We start from the raw sequence: 23,134 nt of genomic DNA on the forward strand, positions 1-23,134 counted from the left end.
TGGGGTACAGTCCAGGAGAGCCCGTTCATAAATCGGCCCCACATAGAGGCATTTTGAACATGGGTGGTCCCACTGACAATCAAACTTCTAACCCTAGCAGTGTTAATAACCTATACTATCCAGTGACCTCAGGACCATAAAGTTGCAACCACAAATGTTTTAGCCCAGGAAACTGAAAAATGCACAGTTGAAATATCCCCGATCTAATCCCACAGAGCAGCAGGCAGGGTAAGTTTATGAATACTGGCACACTCAAATAAACCATACCATTCTAATGCCACGCAAATGCCCCTCAAACTAAAACAGCTAAAAACAATACAGATGTAAAAATTCAACAGTTTAAACTGTTTTTGGTTTGATAATACACAAATAGGTATCAAAATCACAGATGAATTCCTTGTCACTTAGTCTCCCTCTATCTTTTACTTTAATACATGACTCCTCAGAGTACATAAACACATATGTGTAACAGAAATATACAGTATATCCTGCCTTTATGAGAGTGAATCCTAATCTAATTATAAAGAGGAGAACACTGACATCTAGTGGGTGTGACACAGACTTTTAAGTTGACACGTAAACTTGTCTGTTTTATCAAGTCATTATTATCCTGACCTTTGCATAGAGATATACTATCATGCTTTGTTTTGATTGGTGTAATATATGACTTGTGAAAACACTAACAGGATAGTGACTGTCCATCTGGGGCAGACAGTCAAATTAAGCAGTGTGAGGTTATCAAGATATAACCCTTGCACCCACACTCTACTGAATGAAGTGAAAAATAAATGATTTCCCTTGAGGTGAATTACATTCCTCAATGGGGAGGTCTACGAAACATTCCTCTTTCTCTCTATATATCTCTCAGTGGCCAGCTATAGAATACTGTCTCCAAATTGTGTCTGGTGGGGCTATATTACATTAGGACAGTTCAGAAGTTGCCTGTAAGTTATCAATTACAGAAATGTATATAATATAATACATTGTCTTTCAAAAAATGTCCAATAATCAACTAAACTTTAATTGCATTGTCCTATATGGCACACTCACTGTGCTGAGTACCTCATTCATAATAACCCATACATACCCAATATTCCCCACTTCAACTCCATGTCCAATACAGTCAACTCATCAAGGGCTACAACTATCAATTATCCTCTTATTCCTCGATTATTCTATGTTTAAAGTTTTCATTAATTGAATAATTGAAAGTTTTTTCAAATAATCAACTAAATTGATTAGTTTGATTAACCACTTAGGCCATGTTTTATACTTCGTAGTACAACGGTGTCGAGCTAAAAATAGCTCAAATAGCCGATCTACAAACTCACACACTTTGTGAGCTTGTAGATCTGATATTTTTACATATCAATGATTTGATTAATATTGATTAGTATCATGATTTATATATACAATTCATCGATTAACTGTTACACACCTAAACTCATCATTTAAAAGATGGGAGACAGAATACTGTTAGACCTCTGTATGTCAGTACCAATTAGTTTACAACCTACAGTGATGTTCCAAAGTGAACTGAAGCATAAGGACAGTGAAGAATGGTCTCTTTGTCACAGTATTTGTACTTGGCAGTCACGATGCATACAGGCAGCTAGACCCTGGACCTGTGAACCATGTCTGCCTCAGTCTAATTATTTACAAAGATTTGCTCATAGTGGTTTATTTTTGTGATTTGGCTTGCTGCACTCTTGTCCCAAAACCACATGAATCAAACAGTGATGAACATGAAGATAGTGGAACTACAAAACACCAGGGGAGCACATATCAACAGTGACTGTGGTGCAAGTTTTCTGGAGGCAATCTACTGATTGAAAATGTTTATAAACAGAATTCCATATGAAGGGATTTTAAGGTTATTAGTTCAGCCACGAAACAACTGTGAAACTGCTAAGTGCTAAGTGATGTCTCTTGTGCATGACAAGAGACTGAGGTACTCTGCCTTACTTTAATTTGTTTAGATAGTTTTTCTCCCTTATGTATATTTTATAGTGTTAGTTCTGCTTTGACATATACCTTTTCTTATAATTATCTATTTTGTAACTGCAATTTGCGGAAGCTTAGACGGACAATAATTTCACCCATTCCTTTACACCTGTAAACTTGTGATGCTGAAAATAAACTTGGAATTTGAAACTGTTGTATGGCACTCTCTGTATATGTTAGCATGTCTGCAATGTCTCAATACATTGCATCATTGTCAAATTGTCAGTCAGACCATGAAACTTCATATTGGATCTACTTCATATATTGGATCTCTTAGTATCTGACACATACTGTAGTGCAATTTCATGGTTAAATGTCAAGTTCAATAAGATACATGAATTAACACATTGTCATGCATAACTTCTGAACTATTCATAGAAGGCTGAGGTCATCTGATGATGGGCCTCATGGCTCAGTACAAGTTCAGATAGCCCTTGTTCTGCAAGCAAAATTACTTTCAAAAACATAGTCCAGGTTTTCATGGTCATGAACAAATGTTGCATTCTACACAGCAAGGATAATAGCATAATTGCGTCATCAAATTGCATTGCTTGGATTGAGTTTTCTTTTTCACTATGATGCACCTTATGTATATTTCATTTTGATATTGTCAGACTTTTTCCTTGAATTCTTTCTCCAATTTCTTATGGCAACATTTTGCTGCAACTCATTAGGAGCTTGTACAGTATATGAAAACGGATTTCACCCACTATATACACTTAAGTAAAAAGTAAGAATAAAACATGTATACCTGAAAATGTTAAGAAAACACCTTTTGTAACAACTGGTACAGTTCAACTTTAACTTCTTAGATGTCAAGTATTTGGTGATGGTGCCCTTCATGGTAAACTGGGACAACACTCAAAAGCCCTAGTACCAGCCTCCACCCCCACTAGCGTCTCCCTCCCTCCCCTAACAGTCCCTCAAAAATGGAGAGAATAGTAAACAGGGGGTGTGGAGGAGTGAGAGAGGGGTCCAACTTGAAGTGAGGGGGTGACAAAGGAGGGGAACGTTTCCACGGCGACTGAGTCAAGCTGATTGAGTCACATGGTTCTGGGGTCTATTGAAACCAGGGAGAGAGGCTTGGAGCTCTGTCTCAGTTCATGGTGTTGGAAGCCAATGGCAGCAACATGAGTGGGAATCAACAGGACCACACCACTGCGGTAGCAAAGGATTATATGAACAGGACTGGAGGTCTGGGATTCACTGACCAGCAGATGAATGGAGCTCTGTTTGGTCTGTTACAGAAATTCATGTTTTAAATGTTTGTTTTTAATCTATCAAGAAATGTTTGCTTGAGGTTACTATGTAATTTTCTTGCGCTTAAACAAGTTGGCATATTTGCTCCAGGTTCTAAGAGTAACAGATAAAGCCGGCCAACAGTTGAAAAGGAATAACATCTTACTACAGTACACTTAGGTGGATAAAACCATGTTCTTTTCAACACATTTTTGAATGCCATGAAAAGTTACTGACTTTACATACATGCAAAGTAGCCAGATGTTGTTACTTACTCATTTTTATTTTGAACTGAATCATTTACAGACAGTACTCTGTTTCATCTAATTGGAACTCCGGTCTTCTTTTCTCTCAGAGTTCAAGGTATTTAACATCGTCATCACTGCCCTGGCATTGTGTATCCTCTGCTCTACTGGCCTGTACTGTGTCACTGTCTGCTACAACCGCAACAAGTGAGCATTTCATTTCATTTGGCAAGCAAGTGCCATTCTTGCTCGACACCAAAAAACAAAACATCAGAAAGTTTACAGAGTTTCGATTGTCAGTCAGTTTAGAACAACAGCTCTGCCTGGTATGTACAGTTTTTTCAATTACATTTTTCATTTATATTGTTTTGGAAAATACATTTTAGAGATTAAAATAAAATCAGAAAAGTTATTTAAAAAACATGGCCCCCACACATATAAGGACAATATCAGTCACCAGAACAAAGTACAGGTGTTTTCGATGAATCTATCATGGTTAAAATGGAGTTTGATGAAATCCATATCAAATACTGAATCAAGCAACTTAAAAACTGTCTGGGGTGCTCTCAAAAGCCAGAGTAGATGTTAAAATGACCCCAAACATGTTTGAAAGTGAAATATCCCTTTAAGCCCTTGGCGTACAATGAATAGTGAAAATAGTCGATCTACAAGCGCGGCTAGGTTGTAGATCTGATATTTTTGATTATGACATGCCCAAAATAGAGACACCAGGTTGAAAGTGGCTAAGCGAGTCGTCTTCTCCATTTCAGGCAACTGAAGAGAGCTCACATGTATGAGAGTGCAGTGACACGGGATGGCCCGGTGAGCCCTGTGGCGGTCAAAGCGGTGAAGAGGTCCACCAGTTTCATGAACCCCTTTGCCCTCTTCAGAAAATCTGAACGGGCCCGGGACAATTCCAAAATCTATTTCATCTACAGTAACCCCCTGCCTATAGGACTGGAGGAAGAGGAGACTACTAGAGTCTCCTGTGGCCTGGAGGACCAGGCTGCACTTCCGCAGCCACCGTCGTTTCAGGAATACGCCAAAGACCCTGCTAGTGGCATCATCCTGGACCCTCCGATATTTTACATGCAGCTTTAGTGGAACAGTGAGAGGAATGCATGGCTGATAGAATGTACACAATTCACACATTCATTTCAATTCAACAGTTACGTTTTTCTAAATTTTTCATTTAATTCATGTATATTCATAAAACCGGCGACATGGTGCGCTTTACAAAAGAAGCAGAGCGTGAAAGACAGGTACGACCAGAAAACAAACGATTATCACTGCAGAGCTGTCGATCGTTCTCCCGGGCAACAGGATTGTTTGGTAAAGAGTCAGTCACTGATTTATCTTCAGGCGATTGGCTGGGTCTCCCGCATCATCCACTCGAGTGCCTCCCTCCGACCCTGCTTCTCCAGCTCTGCTCCCACGGTCTCCCGGCACTGCCTGTGGTACTCGTTCACCCAGTCACACTGCAGGACCGCAATACAGAGCGTCAGGTGCCAGCACACTAAGGCCACAACTATTGATTACCGGTATTTTTCTTAGGGATTACTCTATGGATTACTTTTTCGATTAGTACTTTTCTTTTTGTTCTTTTTCTATAATACAGTATATCAATGAATCACCAGGAAAACTACAAAGGTTGTTGATTTAAAAGATTTTTTTATGATCAACTAAATTGATTACTCTGATTAACCACTTAAAGGAGTAGTTCACCCAAAACATTACTTCTTTTCTATTAATTACAAAATCCATGAAGCATTGAATTCATGGATTCATGTAATTGATAGAAAAAACGTTATTTTTTGGATGAACTATTCCTTTAAGCCCATGTTTATACTTAGTTGTACAACGGTGTGGTGCAAAAATACCCAAAACAGCCAATCTACAAGCTCAGAGCTGGTAGATTGAAAAATATTTGGACTTTTGAAAAGTTTTGAAAAAGTTTAAATTCAATTCAATCGAGTAGTTTGATTAATTGTTGCACCCCTACAGCAAACCATTAACAGAACTGTGATGTGTGTCCGATGGCAATAGAAGGTCAATATGTAGGCCTACAGTAGAGGATTTTTATATACAGTAAGTCATCTGAAGCTTTTAAATGTTTGTATTTGGTTCGTAACAATGGTCAAATGCAGAGTATTTTATGTACAAATGCTCACAATATAGAATGCGGATAAGATTCTGTTTGACACATTAGTTTTAGTGCATTAAATAAAGTAAATACAAAATTGTGGTTTAGTGCTGGAGGTATGTGGTATTACGTATAAATACTAATTTAACAAAATAATAGTGGAAATGTCTCACCTCTTTCTTTGTGAGCAACTCTGTGTTCATCATTTTCACTTGGATGGGGACCAGGGTAAGAGGATCGAATGTCAGACTGCCTCTGTTTCTGTAATTGTACTGAAGACATAAAAACAAAAACAGTATTATAAGTCCTTATTCAATCTAAAGGTGATTACTTAAATCAGATGCTTCCACGTAAGTGTAGTATCCATGTGTAGGATAAACAATTAACACCTATAAGGCCATCCATCTAAAATCCATGGCTTCACCGATTGTGAATTTTTCTGGCCGCTATATTTTCCAAAAGTGATCTCAGTGTGCATTTGGTAACAAAGACTGTTCAGACAGTCATGTATTCATTCAGTCATATTTATTGTATTAACGAATGCAAATTAAAAAATTCTCCATACACAATACAGTGAGCCTGGTAAACTTGTAAAAATGAAACATTAATCCTAAAGTTAAATAGTTAAGTTGTGTGTCACACCTTGGATTTAGTTGGCACAACGAGGACCACATTTTCAATTCTTATGCCAAAAGATCCATCTTCATAGTACCCAGGTTCTAGAAAAACAAAACATATAGGCTTTTATGATATTTAATAGACATTCACTCATTTGCTTGCGTACAAAGTACTCATATAGTCAATTAAAACTTTTTGTATTATAGTTGTCCTGCATATACGGCAATAATAATGTGTGATGGTCACAAAATCGAAAGGCACACCTGGACTTGCTCCACGGCCCACCGTTTGGCAAGCACTGGTGTGCGGTATGTGCAGTATGTGGTACAATATGTGTGTGTTAGGACATACCATCGCTGACGATCATGCCAGCCTCCAGAGGCTCGTCAGCAAACGTCTTGTAGCTGATCCCGCATGGCCCCTCGTGTACGTTGAGGAAGCAGCCCACGCCGTGTCCTGTGCCATGCAGGTAGTCCAGTCCTGACTCCCACAGTGCCGCACGAGCAAACGAATCCAACAAGTGACCTGTGGAGATGGGTGAAAAGAAAAGTGCAGGCAGAGAGAACAGGGATTATACTTCATCTACTATGAAGATGAAGTATAATCTGCTATGCAGATTACTATTGCTATGCAGAAAACAACTCATGCGTTTCAAAGAGCCTTATCTGTTGATGGAGCGGAAAGCTTGTTGCAAAAGAAATGCTATGAAACAATGCAATGCGGTTGAGACGGCATCCAACAATGGAATGCAATACGTGTACTTCAAAAGGGTACAGTACCTTTGGTTCCATTGGGGAAAACCGCAGCACTGACAGCTATGTGTCCCTTCAGCACATAGGTGAAGCATTCCTACATCACAAACACGGGTTTATTAAAAACATGGCTGATGCCAGCAATTCACAATCAGAATCTGTTCATTGGACAGGTATGTTCACAAACGAGGAATATTACTTCTATATTTGACTTCTCACATAGAAGAAAAAGTAAGAAAGAAAGAATAATATATACAGCAAATGAGAGGGGGGGAAATATACTGTAATAGAGCAGCATAAAAAAGTATGAAATATGTATGGAAGTAAACATTTGAATAATAACAAGTATTACAAATGTAATCTGAAAATCTTGGATAGAACAATATGAAGAAATACACTCGCTACACTGACAGCATAGCAAGTGACAGATCCTGATAAAAAAAAGTAAAGTGAAATTGCAGTTAGACCTTAATGGCACACTCTCAGGAAGTTACCGTAGTTACCTTTTCAAAAGCAGAGGGGGTTCCAAAGTGCATGGTACGGGTGACATCTGTGGTTCCATCACTGTAATGAAAGGATGATAAACACTGGTTCAAATTGAAACACACTACTTTTATTTAATGTTTTTGATACATGACAGTGGTCTACATAATCATTTAGTCTTATGAATAATGACTGATTTAATGCTTACGTGTACTGAGCTCCAGAGTCTAACAGATAAACTTCATTCAAAGACAATGTTCTGTTGGTTTCAGGCAGGGGTCTACAGGAGAGAAAACAGGCAGACATTCAAAGCAGAGCCATCCAAGGCACTCATTGATTATACATTGTGATAAAGTGACTGACCTGTAATGTATGATTGCTCCATTTGGACCAACACTGGAGATGGAGGGGAAACTGAGGCCGACAAAATCTTTCTGCTGACTAAAAAGACACGTTATCCTTTCAGAAAATGTTTCAAAGCAGTAGTACATTTACATGACCAATAGAGGGCGGCATGACTACAAAAGACTGGCAATCAAGGTTTGTCATCTTGATATTTCAGTGTAGCCCCTGCTAAAACATGGTAGACAATACCATACAATACAACTATATAACATGACCAATCACATTCAAAATTCCTGAGTTAATTGCGTATGCCTCAGCCCATGTGTTCCCTCTATCTAATTCAACATTCTAAAATTAGATTAAAATTAGATTAAACATTCAGATTAATATTATACAGTAGCATGGACAGTCCTGTTATGTTCACCTTAGATGAACTCAAATAGATTGAACCAGTTAAACTAGATACCCAACTGAAGGCAGTGAAAATGGAAACCCCACCTGCGGAATTCCTCAGCCTTATCAGCAGCGGAAATCTCAGTCACTGTGCCTTTTGGGATCTATGAACCGAAAAACACAGGTCTGATGTGATGCCATTGTCACGTAATGATTTTTTTTTCATGGGAGTAAACGGAGTATTAGAAAGAAATTACCTCTTTTTCGAGCCAAGCAAATAGTTCGCAAAGCGCAACTGCATCCTTGATCTGTATAAGGAAATAAGTAAATAAAGAAATAAGGAAATAAGGAACTGTCATGACACTTTATATGGCCAGAGTTTTAGCCAGAGTTTACAGAGATTTCACAACCTAAATGATTAGATATCAGGTCCGCTGACTGATCTGGATTTTAAGGCAGTACAAAGGTTCTTACATGTGCATTTCTCATGCCTTGAATCTCAGAGGTATTCTTGACTGCCTTGGCAAGGCAGAGTGGAGTGTAGGGGATAGGGGCGCGGTGAACCTAGAAAAGATTAGGAGAAAACATTTCCATTTGTAAGACTTTAGAAAGAAACATTGTCTCTAGTATTATAGATAAGCTCTTGAATTTCTGTATCCACAATGTTAGACAAGTAACAAACAGGTCTAAACGGGGCTAAAACCATAGTGCACAGTTAACCCATTTAGACCTGAGGACGATTCTAAAAACGCCTTCTAAATTCTGAATTAAGTTTTCTGAAAAACTTCAAATATGTATTCAAAAATTAAAAAAAAAGATATGTTGGTATATAGTGTACATACTGTAGCAACAGAAACCCCAAAAGGGGTTCCCGTCTTGAAAGGGGTTCCCGTCCAAAATGGGTTAAAGGGATATTTCACTTTTAAAATAAAATTGGGTAATTTTATCGTGTACTCAGGCTTTTGTAAGCCCCTCAGACAGTTTTTAAGTTGTTTAATTCAGTATTTAGATATTTGATATTCATTTTATCAAACACGCCCCCTTCCTATACAAACAAAATGTTAGATTAATCAAAAATACCCCTCCTTGGTTCTGGTGACTCATCCTGCCCTCCAAATACGTGAGGGGGCCGTGTTTTTTTTTATTTTTATGAAAAAAGTAATTGAATGAATATCAAATACCTAAATACTGAATCAAGCAACTTAAACACTGTTCGGGGTGCTGCCAAAAGCCTGAGTAGACGATAAAATGAAACAAAAATATTTTGAAAGTGAAATATCCCTTTAATCGATATAACAAAGAATAGCACTAATTATCTGAATATGAGAATGTATAATATATAAGAATGTTTTTGAGAACCTAGTGAGAAACCAGCACGTGAAAACAAACAAATAATAGAGAAATAACATAACACACAACAAGGTAGAATGAAAAATAAAGTACAAGCGATTCAAACAGCTGCTCTCTCTTACCTTGGGGATAACTTGTGTGAGGGCACAACTGGCTTTGTCACAGATCCACACTTTGTCCTTGGGGCCCAGGGAGGCGCAGATGGCCTGGAGCTCAGCGTGGACGGATTCATAAGGGTGCGTTTTGATGCTCAGCTCAGGCTTACTGGGGGAGTCCAACTGCAGGTGGAGCCTCGCCGTTGGATCAGCCAGCCTCTTCAGGTCCACAAACAGTCTGCACATCACAGGGGTTCAGTTAGTCCCCGATTCAGAATGTACACAGTAAAAGCCTCAGTGTTAATTGAACTCAGTGTATGTTTCTACACTCTCATCGTTAGAAAGTGGATACATTAAAACTGAGGATTTCACTCAGACCCAAAAATGTGGCCTCGGTCAGGCTATACAACTGACAGCGAGGTGCCCTTGAGCAGGACATTTGACTAACCACTGCGGCACTACATTAAAAAACTATTATAGTGTATATATTATACTGAATAGCAGCGTGTAACAGCCACCAACCTATAACCCAGGTCTGATGGCAAGTCATCTTCTCTTATATTATATACATAGTTACAGTTCTGTACTTGTTCTCTACCCTTACCTGTATCTATGTTTCATCCATACTGCGGTGCTGCTATGACAACTGAATTTCCAGAGATTAATAAAAGGTCTGTCTATCTATCTAACGGTCTAATTCTTAGCTTTTGTTCTTTTTTTTACACATAAAATATGATCAATCAAAACAGAAAAAAGAAACAGGAAAACAGAATGGTAATCAGAAAAACTCTTGACAATGCTATGAGAATGGTACATTATATTATTTTACCTTATTGTGCTCAACCCCACAATAGCGTATGCAAAGAACACAGGGTTATACTCGATGTCTGAACCACGGAGGTTGAAAAGCCCTGGGGAAAGGAAAAATGCAATATTGAAAAACATTATAGCATTTTATTTTTGTGCATTTTTAAATGGCGTAAATGAATGGTGATTTAAGTGCTCACATGCTTTGTCCTTTCATTATGATACAAAACGTTTGTGTTGGGACTCAATTTGAAGGAAATCTTTACATTTATTTTAGGTGGAGTGGAAAGGTGTGTACTTTTCTTTTGTGAAAACCAGTCTATTTACAAATGTATTACAGTATGTCAAACCTGAAAACAAACTCATTGGTATAGGATATCACTGCTATTAATAGACCACCAACCACCCACTCATCCTACATGGGTCCCCCTCAAGGTAACCCCAAAATGGAACCCTCTTGTCCAAATGTGACCTGATGGCAATCAAAATCACCATTGTTCTAACACTCAAGCTAACCAATCAGGCACAAGTGCTCATTAATCCATGTTAACAAGGTGCTTAGACGGGCATTTCGAGAGACACCCTTGCACCCTGGGGTCCTTGGATCGTGATCAGATATCAACATTGACTTATACAATATGGGCCACAATATATGGGGGGAAACAATGTGCAGAGATACTTCCTCGGCCTACTGGCACGAGAAATTTGATGCTGATGAGTCCAGTCGTTTGAGAGATTAGTCCTGGACACACACACACACACACACACACACACACACACACACACACACACACACACACACACACACACACACACACACACACACACACACACACACACACACACACACACACACACACACACACACACACACACACACACACACACACACACACACACACACACACGTTTCCCATACAAACAAAGTTTAAGCCCTAAAACTAAAGCACTGGTCTCAAACTAACTTTCTTTGTATATTTTCCATAAATTCTTCATCAGAAATGGCAAAAGATCAGTGTGCAGGTAACCGTACATGCAATGTCGTCCAGGGCTGTGGCAACAAACCAGGAGATTTTCCTTTCGGTCATCTTGGCTCGGAGGGCTGTAATCTTGTCTTGCCAAGACATACCTGTGGGAAAAAGTCACAGTATTTGCGATGTAATGGGTGTCTTTATCCAAAGCAACTTAGAGTGCCGTGAGAGCATTCATATTAAGCAAGCTCAACTGGAGTCAAATGCTCAACCTTGGTTACATTAGCGTCTTCATTTGTAAGTTACTGTTATTTACATAAAACAACTCAGCATTTCATAAAATAACTGTGTCAAGTTCTGTTATCCCCTGCAGGGACAGCAGAAAGTAAAAGAGAGATTTCATCAATGTCATCGGCACAGCAAGCTGAAATGTCTCTGTAAGCAAGGAAGGAACTCAAAACGTCAAACTTGGACTACAATTTGCTGCCATCATCACAGTTGCTGCAGATGGTGTGGTAGAATTCACAGGTATGGGGACACGACAACAAATCTACATATATCTGTCTGAATATAGGGCTGTCACGATTACAAATTTAAGTTGACGATTAATCATCACTCAAATAATTGCGATTAACGATTTAATTGTGTTTCTGTCGTTGACAATTAATGGAACATTATGAATTAAAATTACATTTCTGTTTAGCTTTTAGCTTTCGTAAACAAAGTTGCACAGGGCAGATATGACAAATAAATAGCCGATCTATAAGCTCAAAACGTGTCGCGACGCGTTTTGAGCTTATAGATCTGCTATTTCCACTATTTTTGACATTTTTCGAAAACGTATGACATTTTCTAACATGGACTTGATTATGACGATTAAAACGATTATGCAAAAATAATTGCGATTATATAAAATAATTGCGAGACGATTATGTAATAATTGTGACACGCCTATCTGAATATGTACCATAAATGCGCTAACACTAACCGGTATACTCCAATCCCAAGGTGATGAGCTGTGTACTGGGTCTAGTAGGGCGGTCCTCCCATACAACATCTATCAGGTTATCCTGCACTGTAACCAGAGAGTGACCTGCACTGCTCAGAGCCTTGGACATGTTCTTCCACTGGTCTGAAATAAGCACACAATTAAGTTCAAATAAAATATCTCTGTTAAGTCTAATACAGCATGTGTTTGCAATGTAGATATGTACTGTATGGACGTGCAAGGGTGTGCATTATTTGTGGTATCAGTCTTCAGAGCTTTAACTGTATGAATAATGGTGTAGTAGGAATGATGACTTAACAACAGTTCGGGGAGGGTTTGGGGGGTTTGCTACCCACCTGCAGCTATGATCCAGGGGTCCACGCCAACTTTGGAGTTCTCAGGCAAGATACTGATCAGCCAGTCCTCCTGAGTTGGAGTCTCCTTCAATCCTAGATGTGACAAACATTATACAGTAACGCCTAATTTATACTTCTGCGACAATGTGTCACACAGAAATTACATGAGACATGGCATTTATAGTGTGCTGTTACTATACAGTAGCAAACAAAAGCAAAATACACATGGAGAAACAACAGAGGACCGATCAAAACATGGTAGATTGTTTTGATAAAATGTGATCTCAAACTACGTGTTTGCACACGAGGAGAGAGCAAATCAGAAATGTAAGACGGAGCAAGACCCGACATGGCCTTGTATGTCATGAGTAAAATATTTAAATGTCAAAAGGCGAACCGGAGCATTCCTGCAGGAGGATGACTTCATGTGCGTGATGGTTGTCCGAAGGGTTTCTAAAGACATTTTCTTGAAGGAGGAAAAGGAGCCACTGAGGAAGTTCAAGGCTAGCTTTACTTTGTTGGAGTTAGTTAAAAGAGATTGGGTGTTGGCCATGTGATTTGATAAAATAAAATGTCCTAGTAAAGAAAGTTAAAAATTAAAAACAGTCAGGAGAAGCAGGCATGACACTGTGGCCTCAGGGCAGATAATTATTTTTTAGGGCAGGCAGCCAAACTGTGGGGCAACGGCAGCCATGGCCTTCATGGCCTCCCTGAAATTCCTGCCCTGGTTTGTACCCATAAATATTCAAAATATTCTGAAAGATAGTGGGGCATCAATATTTTTGACAAAGAAATGGGCAAGATAAACACCTGTCTAGATGTTTTGCAGATGATACTAATCACTATACTTAAACACTTAAACCCTATAGTTCACATGGGTCCCCCACCCCCCTATAGGGGTCTACACACGGTCCCCTCCTTTTTTCCCCCCCTCTACACCAACTGTCTTTGCTGAAAATAGCCGATCTACAAGCTCACAACACGTCACAACACAATGCGTTGGGAGCTTGTAGCCAAAAGCCGAAAGTTTGCCAATTATGACATGCCCAGGAAAGGCATGCTAGGGTTCACTATGTTAAGAGCTGAACAGAGTTGAACTTTACCCATCTTCATGAGTGTCCAGTTGTTGTCCATCTGCTGACTGGCCTGAAGAAAGTAGCGTCCATCTGTCCACATGGCTGCATGCTGCTCTGTCACAATGGCCGTGCCTAGCAGAGAGCACACACAACTACTGCAGGAAACTCACTTTTTACAGCAACCTATCTAATTAGCTGGGAGTTGGAAAGTTCTGTTACAACAGTCAGTTTCGAACTTGCACTGTAATTGGCTGAGAGGTATTCTAACGATCTCTCGATATAGCACTCCAAACTCATCCACCATGTTTACCTTGCCTGTAACCTAGCAACTGCTTCCTCCACCTTATAGTTTAAATATTATTAGGGCTGGGACTCGATTAAAAAAAGAATCTAATTAATTAGAGGCTTTGTAATTAATTAATCTAAATTAATCGCATGTTTAATCGCATATCAATATTTGACCTGAGAAGCAATTCATTTTCAGTTAAAACAGATTTTGGTATATGAGTGAATCAATGAGTGAATACATAAGTTTAAGCAACAAAAAATTGTTCTGCACACAACCGTGTTTTTATCCACGCTTCCATCAGAGAGTTTTTTAAATCTAAATTTCCCATCCACTGGGCCAAGCAAAGCAGTCTGATCGGCTTCTTGTCCCATTGCGTGCACTGGGGTGTGTTGGCTGTTAGTTGGTGCTCTGGTATGATCGGTACGCCTGAAACTCGTCCAGTGAGATTCTGGACGAGTGAGGGGTTCTGTGGTGCAGATAATGACATTGGTGTAATGATCTATGGCGCGAGGCCAACCCTAGCCTGGTACAAGGGCAAGACTCCAAGCAACCAGCAACAAACGGGTCCTGGTTGCTTGGAAGTCTATCTCTTGGTTTCCTGGTGGTAACAGAATATTCCTACGTGAGCCAACAATGGTAAAACTTCCACCGATATTATTTCTCTTCCTCTTCCTCAGAGCTCAGAAGTATAGTGTGCAAAATGTCCCAGTGCCCTCAGACATAAACGCCCTCACAGATAGGGAGATGGCTGATTTTGTGATAACTGCTTTAGGTCAGAAACCTTTAGGAATAGATAACACAGCGTTCACCAGTTGAAAAAGTTTTTTTTTTTTTTTCCTTGTCACATTATATTCTTCACATTGTCCCACTGAAAATGTGATCCTTAGTACTAGAATATCGCCCGTATTTATTTCACTTGAGCCAACAGTTGTGTAAACGCACATGCTGGTGCATACAGTATATTGACAAACAAGCAAACAGGTCAGGTTTGCACACGCACACACACACACACACACACACACACACACACACACACACACACACACACACACACACACACACACACACACACACACACACACACACACACACACACACACACACACACACACACACACACACACACACACACACACACAGAGAACAGCACCTGCAGAGCCATTGAATCCGCAGATGAATTCACGTCTGCAGTCACATGGTGCAATGTATTCACTCTGAGATAGGGAGATGGGATAGAGAAGGAGAAAAAAAATAATTGTCATTAATAATCAGCTTTGAGTGGTCAAAGCTTGATTGGTTCTTAATTACTTCATCTGCTGCTCTTCACACATCACGCTTTGTAGATGAAGAGGAGGAGAAATGCGATAAATGATCTGTAAAGGGTATAATTTATTCTAAAGTTCAGACAAACACTTCAGTAGTGTTTGCTTATCAGAGGTGACTGAGGATATGCACAAGCAGCAATATAATAAACTATATAATACAGAAAATAAGCTGGAAAAAAGGCCAAGCACATTTACACTGTCCACCTTTTTACATTAAAACCTGTGAGAAATTACCAAAAGGCGACTGCAGTGCATAAGGCGGCTGCCTCAAGGTCCCTCAAAAGTTGAGAATAGTTTACCATTTTGTGAAATGCGCATATGTGGGTAGCTGTTTATCAACTGACCAATAACAATAAATTGTGTCAGTTGTCTCGAGATTGCTGGCTCAAACTTCTGCAACAGGACTTCAAACTGCCCCTTGCTTAGCCTGAAGTAAGCTTTAAAACGAGCTTCTTCTAGATGCCACTCCTGGACGAGGTTGTGATACAATACGTCCCGTATAGCTGTCAGTGCACACCCGACTACAACCGGCATCCTCCTCCTCCCCTGGCTTAAAAAACTGGCAAAGCTTGCGCAATTTTTCTCCTCATGTTAGTTGACATGGCCATGACGATATGAGCAAAAGTATTAGGCAAAATACAAGGCTAAAGTGCAAGGTCAATAGTCTGACCTGATGGTCTCTCTAAATTGCACAAGCAATGTTGTTACGGAAGCAAAATGTACATTGCGCAATCCCCCCATTTTATTGTTTTTTTTTAGCATAAAAAGGAAGTAGATTGTACAAACATGCCACCCTCAAGAGTTCCTTCCAACCCTGACATGTGGATGTGTGTGTGAGACATGTTACTAAACCTGATGTGCGTCCCCAGATGGAACAATGTAGGCCTGGATGGGCTCAGCGAAGTATTTTCCATTCTTCATCACCTGGCGAAGCTGTCTGAGCAGCTCCACTGAGATCTTTGGAGACATGATCTTGTCTGGATGAAAAAAGACAACGTTTCATTCTGTTATATTACTGTTACTGTTATCTTACGTTGGTGTTAGCTAGTCCGCAATATTATTATTATTAATATCATTATTATTACTACTATTCATTTACTTTTTTTTGTATGGGAAGAAAGAAAACAAAAAAAGGGGGGGGGGGGGGTGCATACCTGATAATATATTGCATTAAAATGTGATTTTATGATGTGTACACTCCTTTTGAAAATACAGGGGGAAAAAAATATTAATTCTAGTCGCCAGTGGTGGGATGCACTTAGAAAAGGAGATAAGGAAATGGTCTTCATGACTTACACACAAGTTACCGTATAAGTCAAAGCTTTAAGGCTGAGGCAGAACTGAAACCTAAAACCATTGTACCCATATACTGGCTTAGAATGAAACGAAAGTTAACATGTACAAGCTCACAATGCATTGTGATCTTGTAGATCTGCTATTTTCACATAGTCGACAGTATATAGGGTTAAAGTGGTTAAACTGGTGATATATTATTAAAGGTAGGGTGGTTTTCTTTGGTTAAATTAAGTGTTATATAGAGTACTCATTGCAATTTAGTGTTTTTCGAGTAACAGGTGTCTCCATGTGATTTGGAGGCCCTAGGGCCTCCAAATCACTAAATCTGCCACTGATGCTATACTATATAATAATATAATAAATACTAGTGAGGAGGACAGGAGTGTGCTGCTCGCTGAAGTGAGCCCACAACTATAGAGAATTGTGAATTGAGAACTGTGCCACCAACCGGCACTTTAATTAGGGTGTCCATTGTATCTTCAGATGGTGTCAGTAGAGTGAGTAATGAGGTTTAAAAAATATATATTCTTCACTGTTATTTTTGGGGGACTTATTTATTTCTCGGCATGCTGATCCCAAGATCGCTTGTTACATTGTTAAGGGTTTATAGCTAGAACCTCCTAGCTTTATGACTCTCCCGATGGAGACAGGTAATTGCAATGACGTCCGAACTACAATAAAGATGGCATTGGCAATGGCAACAGATCTAGTGTCTCCAACTTTTGACATTGGCAACCAGTACGTGTCCTACCCGACACCAGGGTCAACATTTCTCAATGGAAGAGCATGGAGACCACCTCCAACCACTGCAGGTGTACTAGTTATATTGTATCAATGAATTTACTCTAATCTGCATTGGTTAAAACTAAAAAGTTGTATTCATGTTAACAATAAGTTACAAATTGAAGCTTTAAGCGTTATAGACAATACAACAATTCTGGTAGGGTCAACTTAAATAGTGGAGGAGTCTAAATGTAAACTTGTTCAGACTTGTGTGGCTCACAGCAGTAAGCAAAATTGCAATCTGGTAATAACGACCAACTTCAAAACACCAATTTCAACCAAATATAGGCCACAAATTGAGCAAAATGCACTTCAGACATAAACTCATCACTATGATTCCGAAAAATAAACAATTATCATAAGATTACCTGTCTCTAGGGAGCCCATGTTGACATCAAGTGACTGGGGGCTAAACTCAACTGTAGCCTGGTAATGAACAGTGACTGTTGCCTAGAATGCCTACCTGTCTTAAAAGCAGAGTTCAAAGTCGCACCCTAGAGTTGTGGATATTTAACCTGTCTCAATAGGCTGATTACACAAAGTCTGAGAGAAGATCTGTGGTTAAACATTAAAGAATTACTTCTGCGGGTAGGCTAAGTCAATCGTGTCCCTGTCCATATTTACGGTAAATCTAGTTTGTAGTAAAATAGCTTTAATCCACAATACAGTTTAAATAATATTAATACATTATTTATGAAGCTGTCCAAAGATAGACCCACTCATTGTCATACCCCAGTGATTCTCAACCTTTTCCATTTCAAAGACCGCCATTGATATGCATTCGGCCACTCTGCATGGACCCCCATTTGATACGATTTTTAACCCTGGGGTGCCAATCTAAAAACACCTGTCCAGTGTACGTTCTTTAGCTGTATTTTCTTGTAATAATCATGACATTGACTACCAAAAAACTCCCATTACTACTGGGAGAAATACAACAATAAGCGAACACAGCAGCAAGATTTGTGAACTGTTGCGATAAAAGAAGGTTAGCCAATGGAATACAACCACCCTTAGGACTACTAACCATTGAGTTTCCCGCACTATCTGTACCGAGTAGACCTCTAGACCTACTGCACATATAAACAGAGCTGCTGCCTTTAAATGTATCGGAGGCCTTTTTTTGTATACTATTTTTCTGCGAATTGTCCCAAAGGTGACTGCAAAATATTGCTGCAATTTGTTTCAAAAATCTTTATACCTGTATAGGTTATACAACATGTATAACAACGCAATCAATGTGACATAGCTCTGTTCAACACTGCTGTACCCCGTCCAACTGGATATACTTTCCCACTTTTATTAAACCGTTTTTATTATGTTTTGACACTTGCTTTGGCAATGTAAGCATGTAAGCATGTTTTCTCGTGCCAATAATAAAGCTCCTTTGAATTGAAATGGAATTGAATTGAGAACCACTGTAGGTATTTGTGATGCACAGCCACCGTCACGTGACCGTCACATCGATGAGCTCCTCCCCCATTGGTTCGCTGCTCTCGGCATGCTATCTATTATTGTTTACAAGTTACCAGCCTGATGGGTTCATTCATGAATGCCTACATTCAGTGCTTAATACATTATGAAGAATCTGTACATTAAAAGTCATAATGGGAAATACCGCACTGTGTACTAACTAGTACGATGGATGGGTAATTGTTTTCAACCAAAAATCGGTCCCCAGCTCCGGGGGCAATTCATAAGTAATTCATTCATGGGGTCGCAGTTTATTTTATTTGTTGGATGTGTAGGTATACGATTTACCGATCTGTACAATTGTATAATTATCTTTGATACATTCATCGTACGAGTTTCATAAACCTTGCATCATAAATAAATATAATCAATGGAGCATATACACCAATCACCAATCCCATACATGTGCAGACTCTTAAATGATGGATTTGTGTTTTAGGTTATTAGATTTTTAGATAGAGACAATTATATATATATTTTTTGTTGAAGTTTTATATTGTAATCAGCAAAATAATTCAGTGTTTTTACTGGCACATGTGATCATGCTGAATGCTGAATAAACAAACACAATATACAGAGACAGGCGTGGACTGAACGTTCCCCCCGTTTGACAACAACAGTCAACATCCCGTTGCTCGTCGCTCGCGGAGCCACGCGACCCGCACAGTTCACCAAACTAAACAAGTTACCTTACATGCAATGGGTGTAAACATGATACAAACAAGTAACCAATATTACCTTTGAAATGCAATTATTTCGTTAAAAAAACACTCTTTTACCACAATGGTGCCTTGTGTTCGTTTACGAAACAACAGGAGGCTGCCATTTAATCGTTGACGTTTCTGGTCACGTGACCGTGGTCTCTGCCAGTAGACTTGGTGGGATCCAGACTCGCCTCGTTTATTGAAATACTCTATGGCAGGGGTCTTCAACAGGGGGTCCGGGACCCCTAGGGGGTCCTCAGAGTTACTACAGGGGGTCCGCCAAATCTTTGTGTGATATGTTTTTTTTTTACCTTAACCACTTGAACCCTAGCATCCCTTTTTCTAAGGAGAACTTTAGCCAAAAAAATAGCAGATCTACAAGCTCACAACACCTCGCAAAGAGGTGTTTGGTGTAGAGGGAAAAAAGAGCAGACCAAGTAAACAAAAAAAAGTTAAATCTGAAACACATTTTTATACAATATAGAGGGGGGTCCCTGCTTCATCTCTCTCTCAGCTAGGGGGTCCTTGGGCTGAAAACGTTGAAGACCCCTGCTCGGATGAACATTGTTGTTTTGTGTGTATCTGTTGTGTGCAGTGGTGGAAAAAGTACTCACATTTTGTACTTAAGTAAAAGTATTAATACTGCAACATAGAAATACTCTGTTACATGTCCGGAATTAAAAATGTATTTGAGAAAACGTACAAAAGTATTGGTATCAAAATGTACTTAAAGTACCCAAAGTAGAAAGTGCTCATTATGCAGAATGTCCCATTGCACAAGTTTTCAAATGTATAACATGTATAAAAATCTTTTGAAAATAGCAGATCTACAAGCTCACAGTCGCGATGCGACGCATTGTGAGCTTGTTGATCGGCTACTTTCAAATAGCCAAGATATATATAGAGCTTATGTGGTTAATTTATGTTTAGTAATACAAATCTAAATCTAAAAAGTAACTTGTAACTAAAGTTTTTAAATAATTGCAGTGGAGTAGAAGTAAAAGTACTGAAAATTGGAAATACTCCAGTAAAGTAAAAATACCTATATAACCTATATAACTGTACTTAAGTACAGTACTTGAGTACATGTACTTAGTTACTTTACACCATTGTGTCGTGTCGTGTGTCCATGATGCAGACATTTATTAACCACAGTAAAGGGGGTTTTAAGTGATGTCTTTGTTAAAATAAGTGTTAAAAAACTGCACAGAAGATGTTGGTGCCAGGGGTCATCAACATGTCCATACATGGACAAACGTGTCTAATACTGTCTATGTCTGTGGGCCATTTTATTTTGTTTTATTTATGTTGAAAAAAATATAGTCTAAATTCTGTTTTTCATGATAATGTAAAAACATACTAATATTCACAATCTAATCTTTGAATTCAAATTGGTTTGAATTAGGGATGCACCGATATACAGTATCGGCCACATATCGGTATTGGCCGATATTTGTCGTTATCGGTCAATATCGGTATTGCCAAATAAAGCTGACATTAACCGATGGCAGTAGGCAGTAGCCGATCTTTATCTGTTGTTGATAAGCATCCATTTTGCGCTGGCTATGTTGGTGTGTTGGTTATCTGCAACCTAACAAGCTGTAGATTCTAAACAGCTATTTCTTATAATGAAGATTTATGTGTTTCCCTGGCACAAAAGGGGGAAATAATAACACCAAAAACGAAATAAGCAAATATCGGTATATCAGTTTCATCTATTGGCTATATTGTTATTTTAAACATCGGTATCGGCCAAGAATTTCCATATCGGTGCATCCCTAGTTTGAATAATTTTGGTGACTCATAAAGTGTCGGGATGACATGCTCTTTAATATGTTGCAGGAGATTTGTGATATCGTTTGATAATAGCTACCTTAGTTCCCTGAAAATAGCAAAATGTGTGTTTAATCCTTTGTTGGAGAAACCTTTTATTTTTTAAGACAATGGATTCATACAGTGGTGTGGTCAGACAATTAAACTGTAGGAAAAGATCAAAAACATCTGTTCAGAAGGAGCTATTTGCTACCAAGGCAAAGGAGCCGGAGGGCAGAACTAGACAAGTAAAGCTGGTTGTCTTTAGTTGAGAGAAAGTGTTTCAAAGTGTCCAATAATGACAACAACTATAATAACACTCCACAATCATAATCCATGGAAACCCTCCATCCACAGCCTGGTGGTCCTCCAACCTAAAAGTTAGCACACCTCTGATCAAAGTTAGGTGCCTTTGCATTAAACTATTGTGACACTGCATTTAATTAAAATCCTGGTATGCCCTTCATTAATCACTCATCATGTCTCTCAAGTTTCCTTGTTCCAGTGTTCCATTGGCATTTTATCCATGACGTTTCCGTGAGAAGCATTTAACATGTAATTACTACGTCTAAGAAATCAAATCAAAAGTAGCTTGTACATTTGCATTCCTTGGACTTTCTCATCAACAGAGAATACCTGATCACCTTAACGGAATCCACAACTAGCTACCATACCTTGCCAAACCAACTTAGCTGGTAGAACTTGATCTCCTTCTGTCCTCAAGTAACACTGTCCTGAAAGCCAGCAATCCCAGCAATCTCTATATAAGGCATATGATGTATAATACGCACCTTTGCAGCTAAGTGTCCCTTTTGCGATGGAAGCACTGTCTGTACTGATGAGCCTCAATCATTATTATCCAAAATAATTAGGATGTTTTTTTTTGGTGGCTAAGTGGCTCAGTAGTTAATGCAGACATACTGTTTTAAAATGTGCAGCACATTGGAATATACCCTATGACACATTAGTGTCAAGAGTAGAGTCCAATATTATTGGTGTGGCTAGGCCACTGTGTTTTTGGTGAGATGATTATTTTGCATGTCCGTGGCAAAAATGATTAATGAAAATGTCCATCACAAGCTGCCATGGTGATGACCCCTGGTTGGAGCGAGTGCAGGGGCTCAAGCTAAACAGACCCATCCATAATAACACACTAATATATGTTCATTTATCATAATAATATACAGGGCAATAATACAAGGCATTTTATGATCCAATGCATTTAAACAGAAACAATTTCAACTGTTCTCATATGTTGTCTGATGTCCACATAAATGGTTAAGCATTGTCTCCAAGCTGTCTTTTTCATGAGACATTTTTATCCCATACATAAGTAGCCTAGTCATAATGACCAGGTGGGTTACATTTCTTAATATCTTTCTAATAAAATGATTTTATCAGTATTATTCAAGGTATTCCTAAGAAAACAGTTTTTGATATCATTTTGAGTTGATCTTTTATCAAATTTTAGTAATTGTAGTTTACTAAAATTAACAACACACTTTCATCATCCTGAGAATGGGAAGTGTGTGTTTGTGTGTGAAGAAAGTGTCACAGTTCCTGGCTTAGCCGATTGGATTTCTAAAG

The 23,134-nt window shown here is 38.9% G+C and overlaps 1 protein-coding gene across 2 annotated transcripts; it reads right to left on the reverse strand.

The window, feature by feature from the left end:
* Positions 1-4,042: 4,042 nt before the first annotated feature.
* On the reverse strand, positions 4,043-19,871 carry xpnpep1 (X-prolyl aminopeptidase (aminopeptidase P) 1, soluble). 2 transcript variants are annotated; one of them, XM_084076978.1, is made up of 20 exons: positions 19,770-19,871; positions 16,332-16,456; positions 15,305-15,368; positions 13,893-13,997; positions 12,790-12,882; positions 12,434-12,577; positions 11,508-11,603; positions 10,497-10,578; positions 9,695-9,905; positions 8,697-8,786; positions 8,480-8,530; positions 8,328-8,386; positions 7,848-7,925; positions 7,693-7,764; positions 7,505-7,565; positions 7,029-7,098; positions 6,601-6,774; positions 6,274-6,350; positions 5,805-5,903; positions 4,043-4,966 (listed from the first exon to the last, which is right to left on the reverse strand). In XM_084076978.1, exons 2-20 carry the CDS (start codon positions 16,446-16,448, stop codon positions 4,847-4,849), a joined length of 1,863 nt encoding a protein of 620 aa, XP_083933104.1. In that variant the 5' UTR covers positions 16,449-16,456; positions 19,770-19,871; the 3' UTR covers positions 4,043-4,846. The 2 variants fall into 2 exon arrangements, with proteins under 2 accessions (XP_083933104.1, XP_083933105.1); XM_084076979.1 differs by having other exon boundaries at positions 19,811-19,837.
* Positions 19,872-23,134: the final 3,263 nt, after the last annotated feature.

Source organism: Gymnoscopelus microlampas, assembly GCF_963454915.1.
Source record: "Gymnoscopelus microlampas genome assembly, chromosome: 2".
Classification (NCBI taxonomy): Eukaryota; Metazoa; Chordata; class Actinopteri; order Myctophiformes; family Myctophidae; genus Gymnoscopelus; species Gymnoscopelus microlampas.

Excerpts from the sequence above, each read along its gene's own strand:
- xpnpep1 (XM_084076978.1), bottom strand. The coding sequence starts at position 16,448 with ATGTCTCCAAAGATCTCAGTGGAGCTGCTCAGACAGCTTCGCCAGGTG. Across the intron at positions 8,787-9,694 it reads TCACACAAGTTATCCCCAAG|GTTCACCGCGCCCCTATCCC; the intron begins GTAAGAGAGAGC and ends AATCTTTTCTAG. Across the intron at positions 8,387-8,479 it reads TTGCTTGGCTCGAAAAAGAG|ATCCCAAAAGGCACAGTGAC; the intron begins GTAATTTCTTTC and ends TTCGGTTCATAG.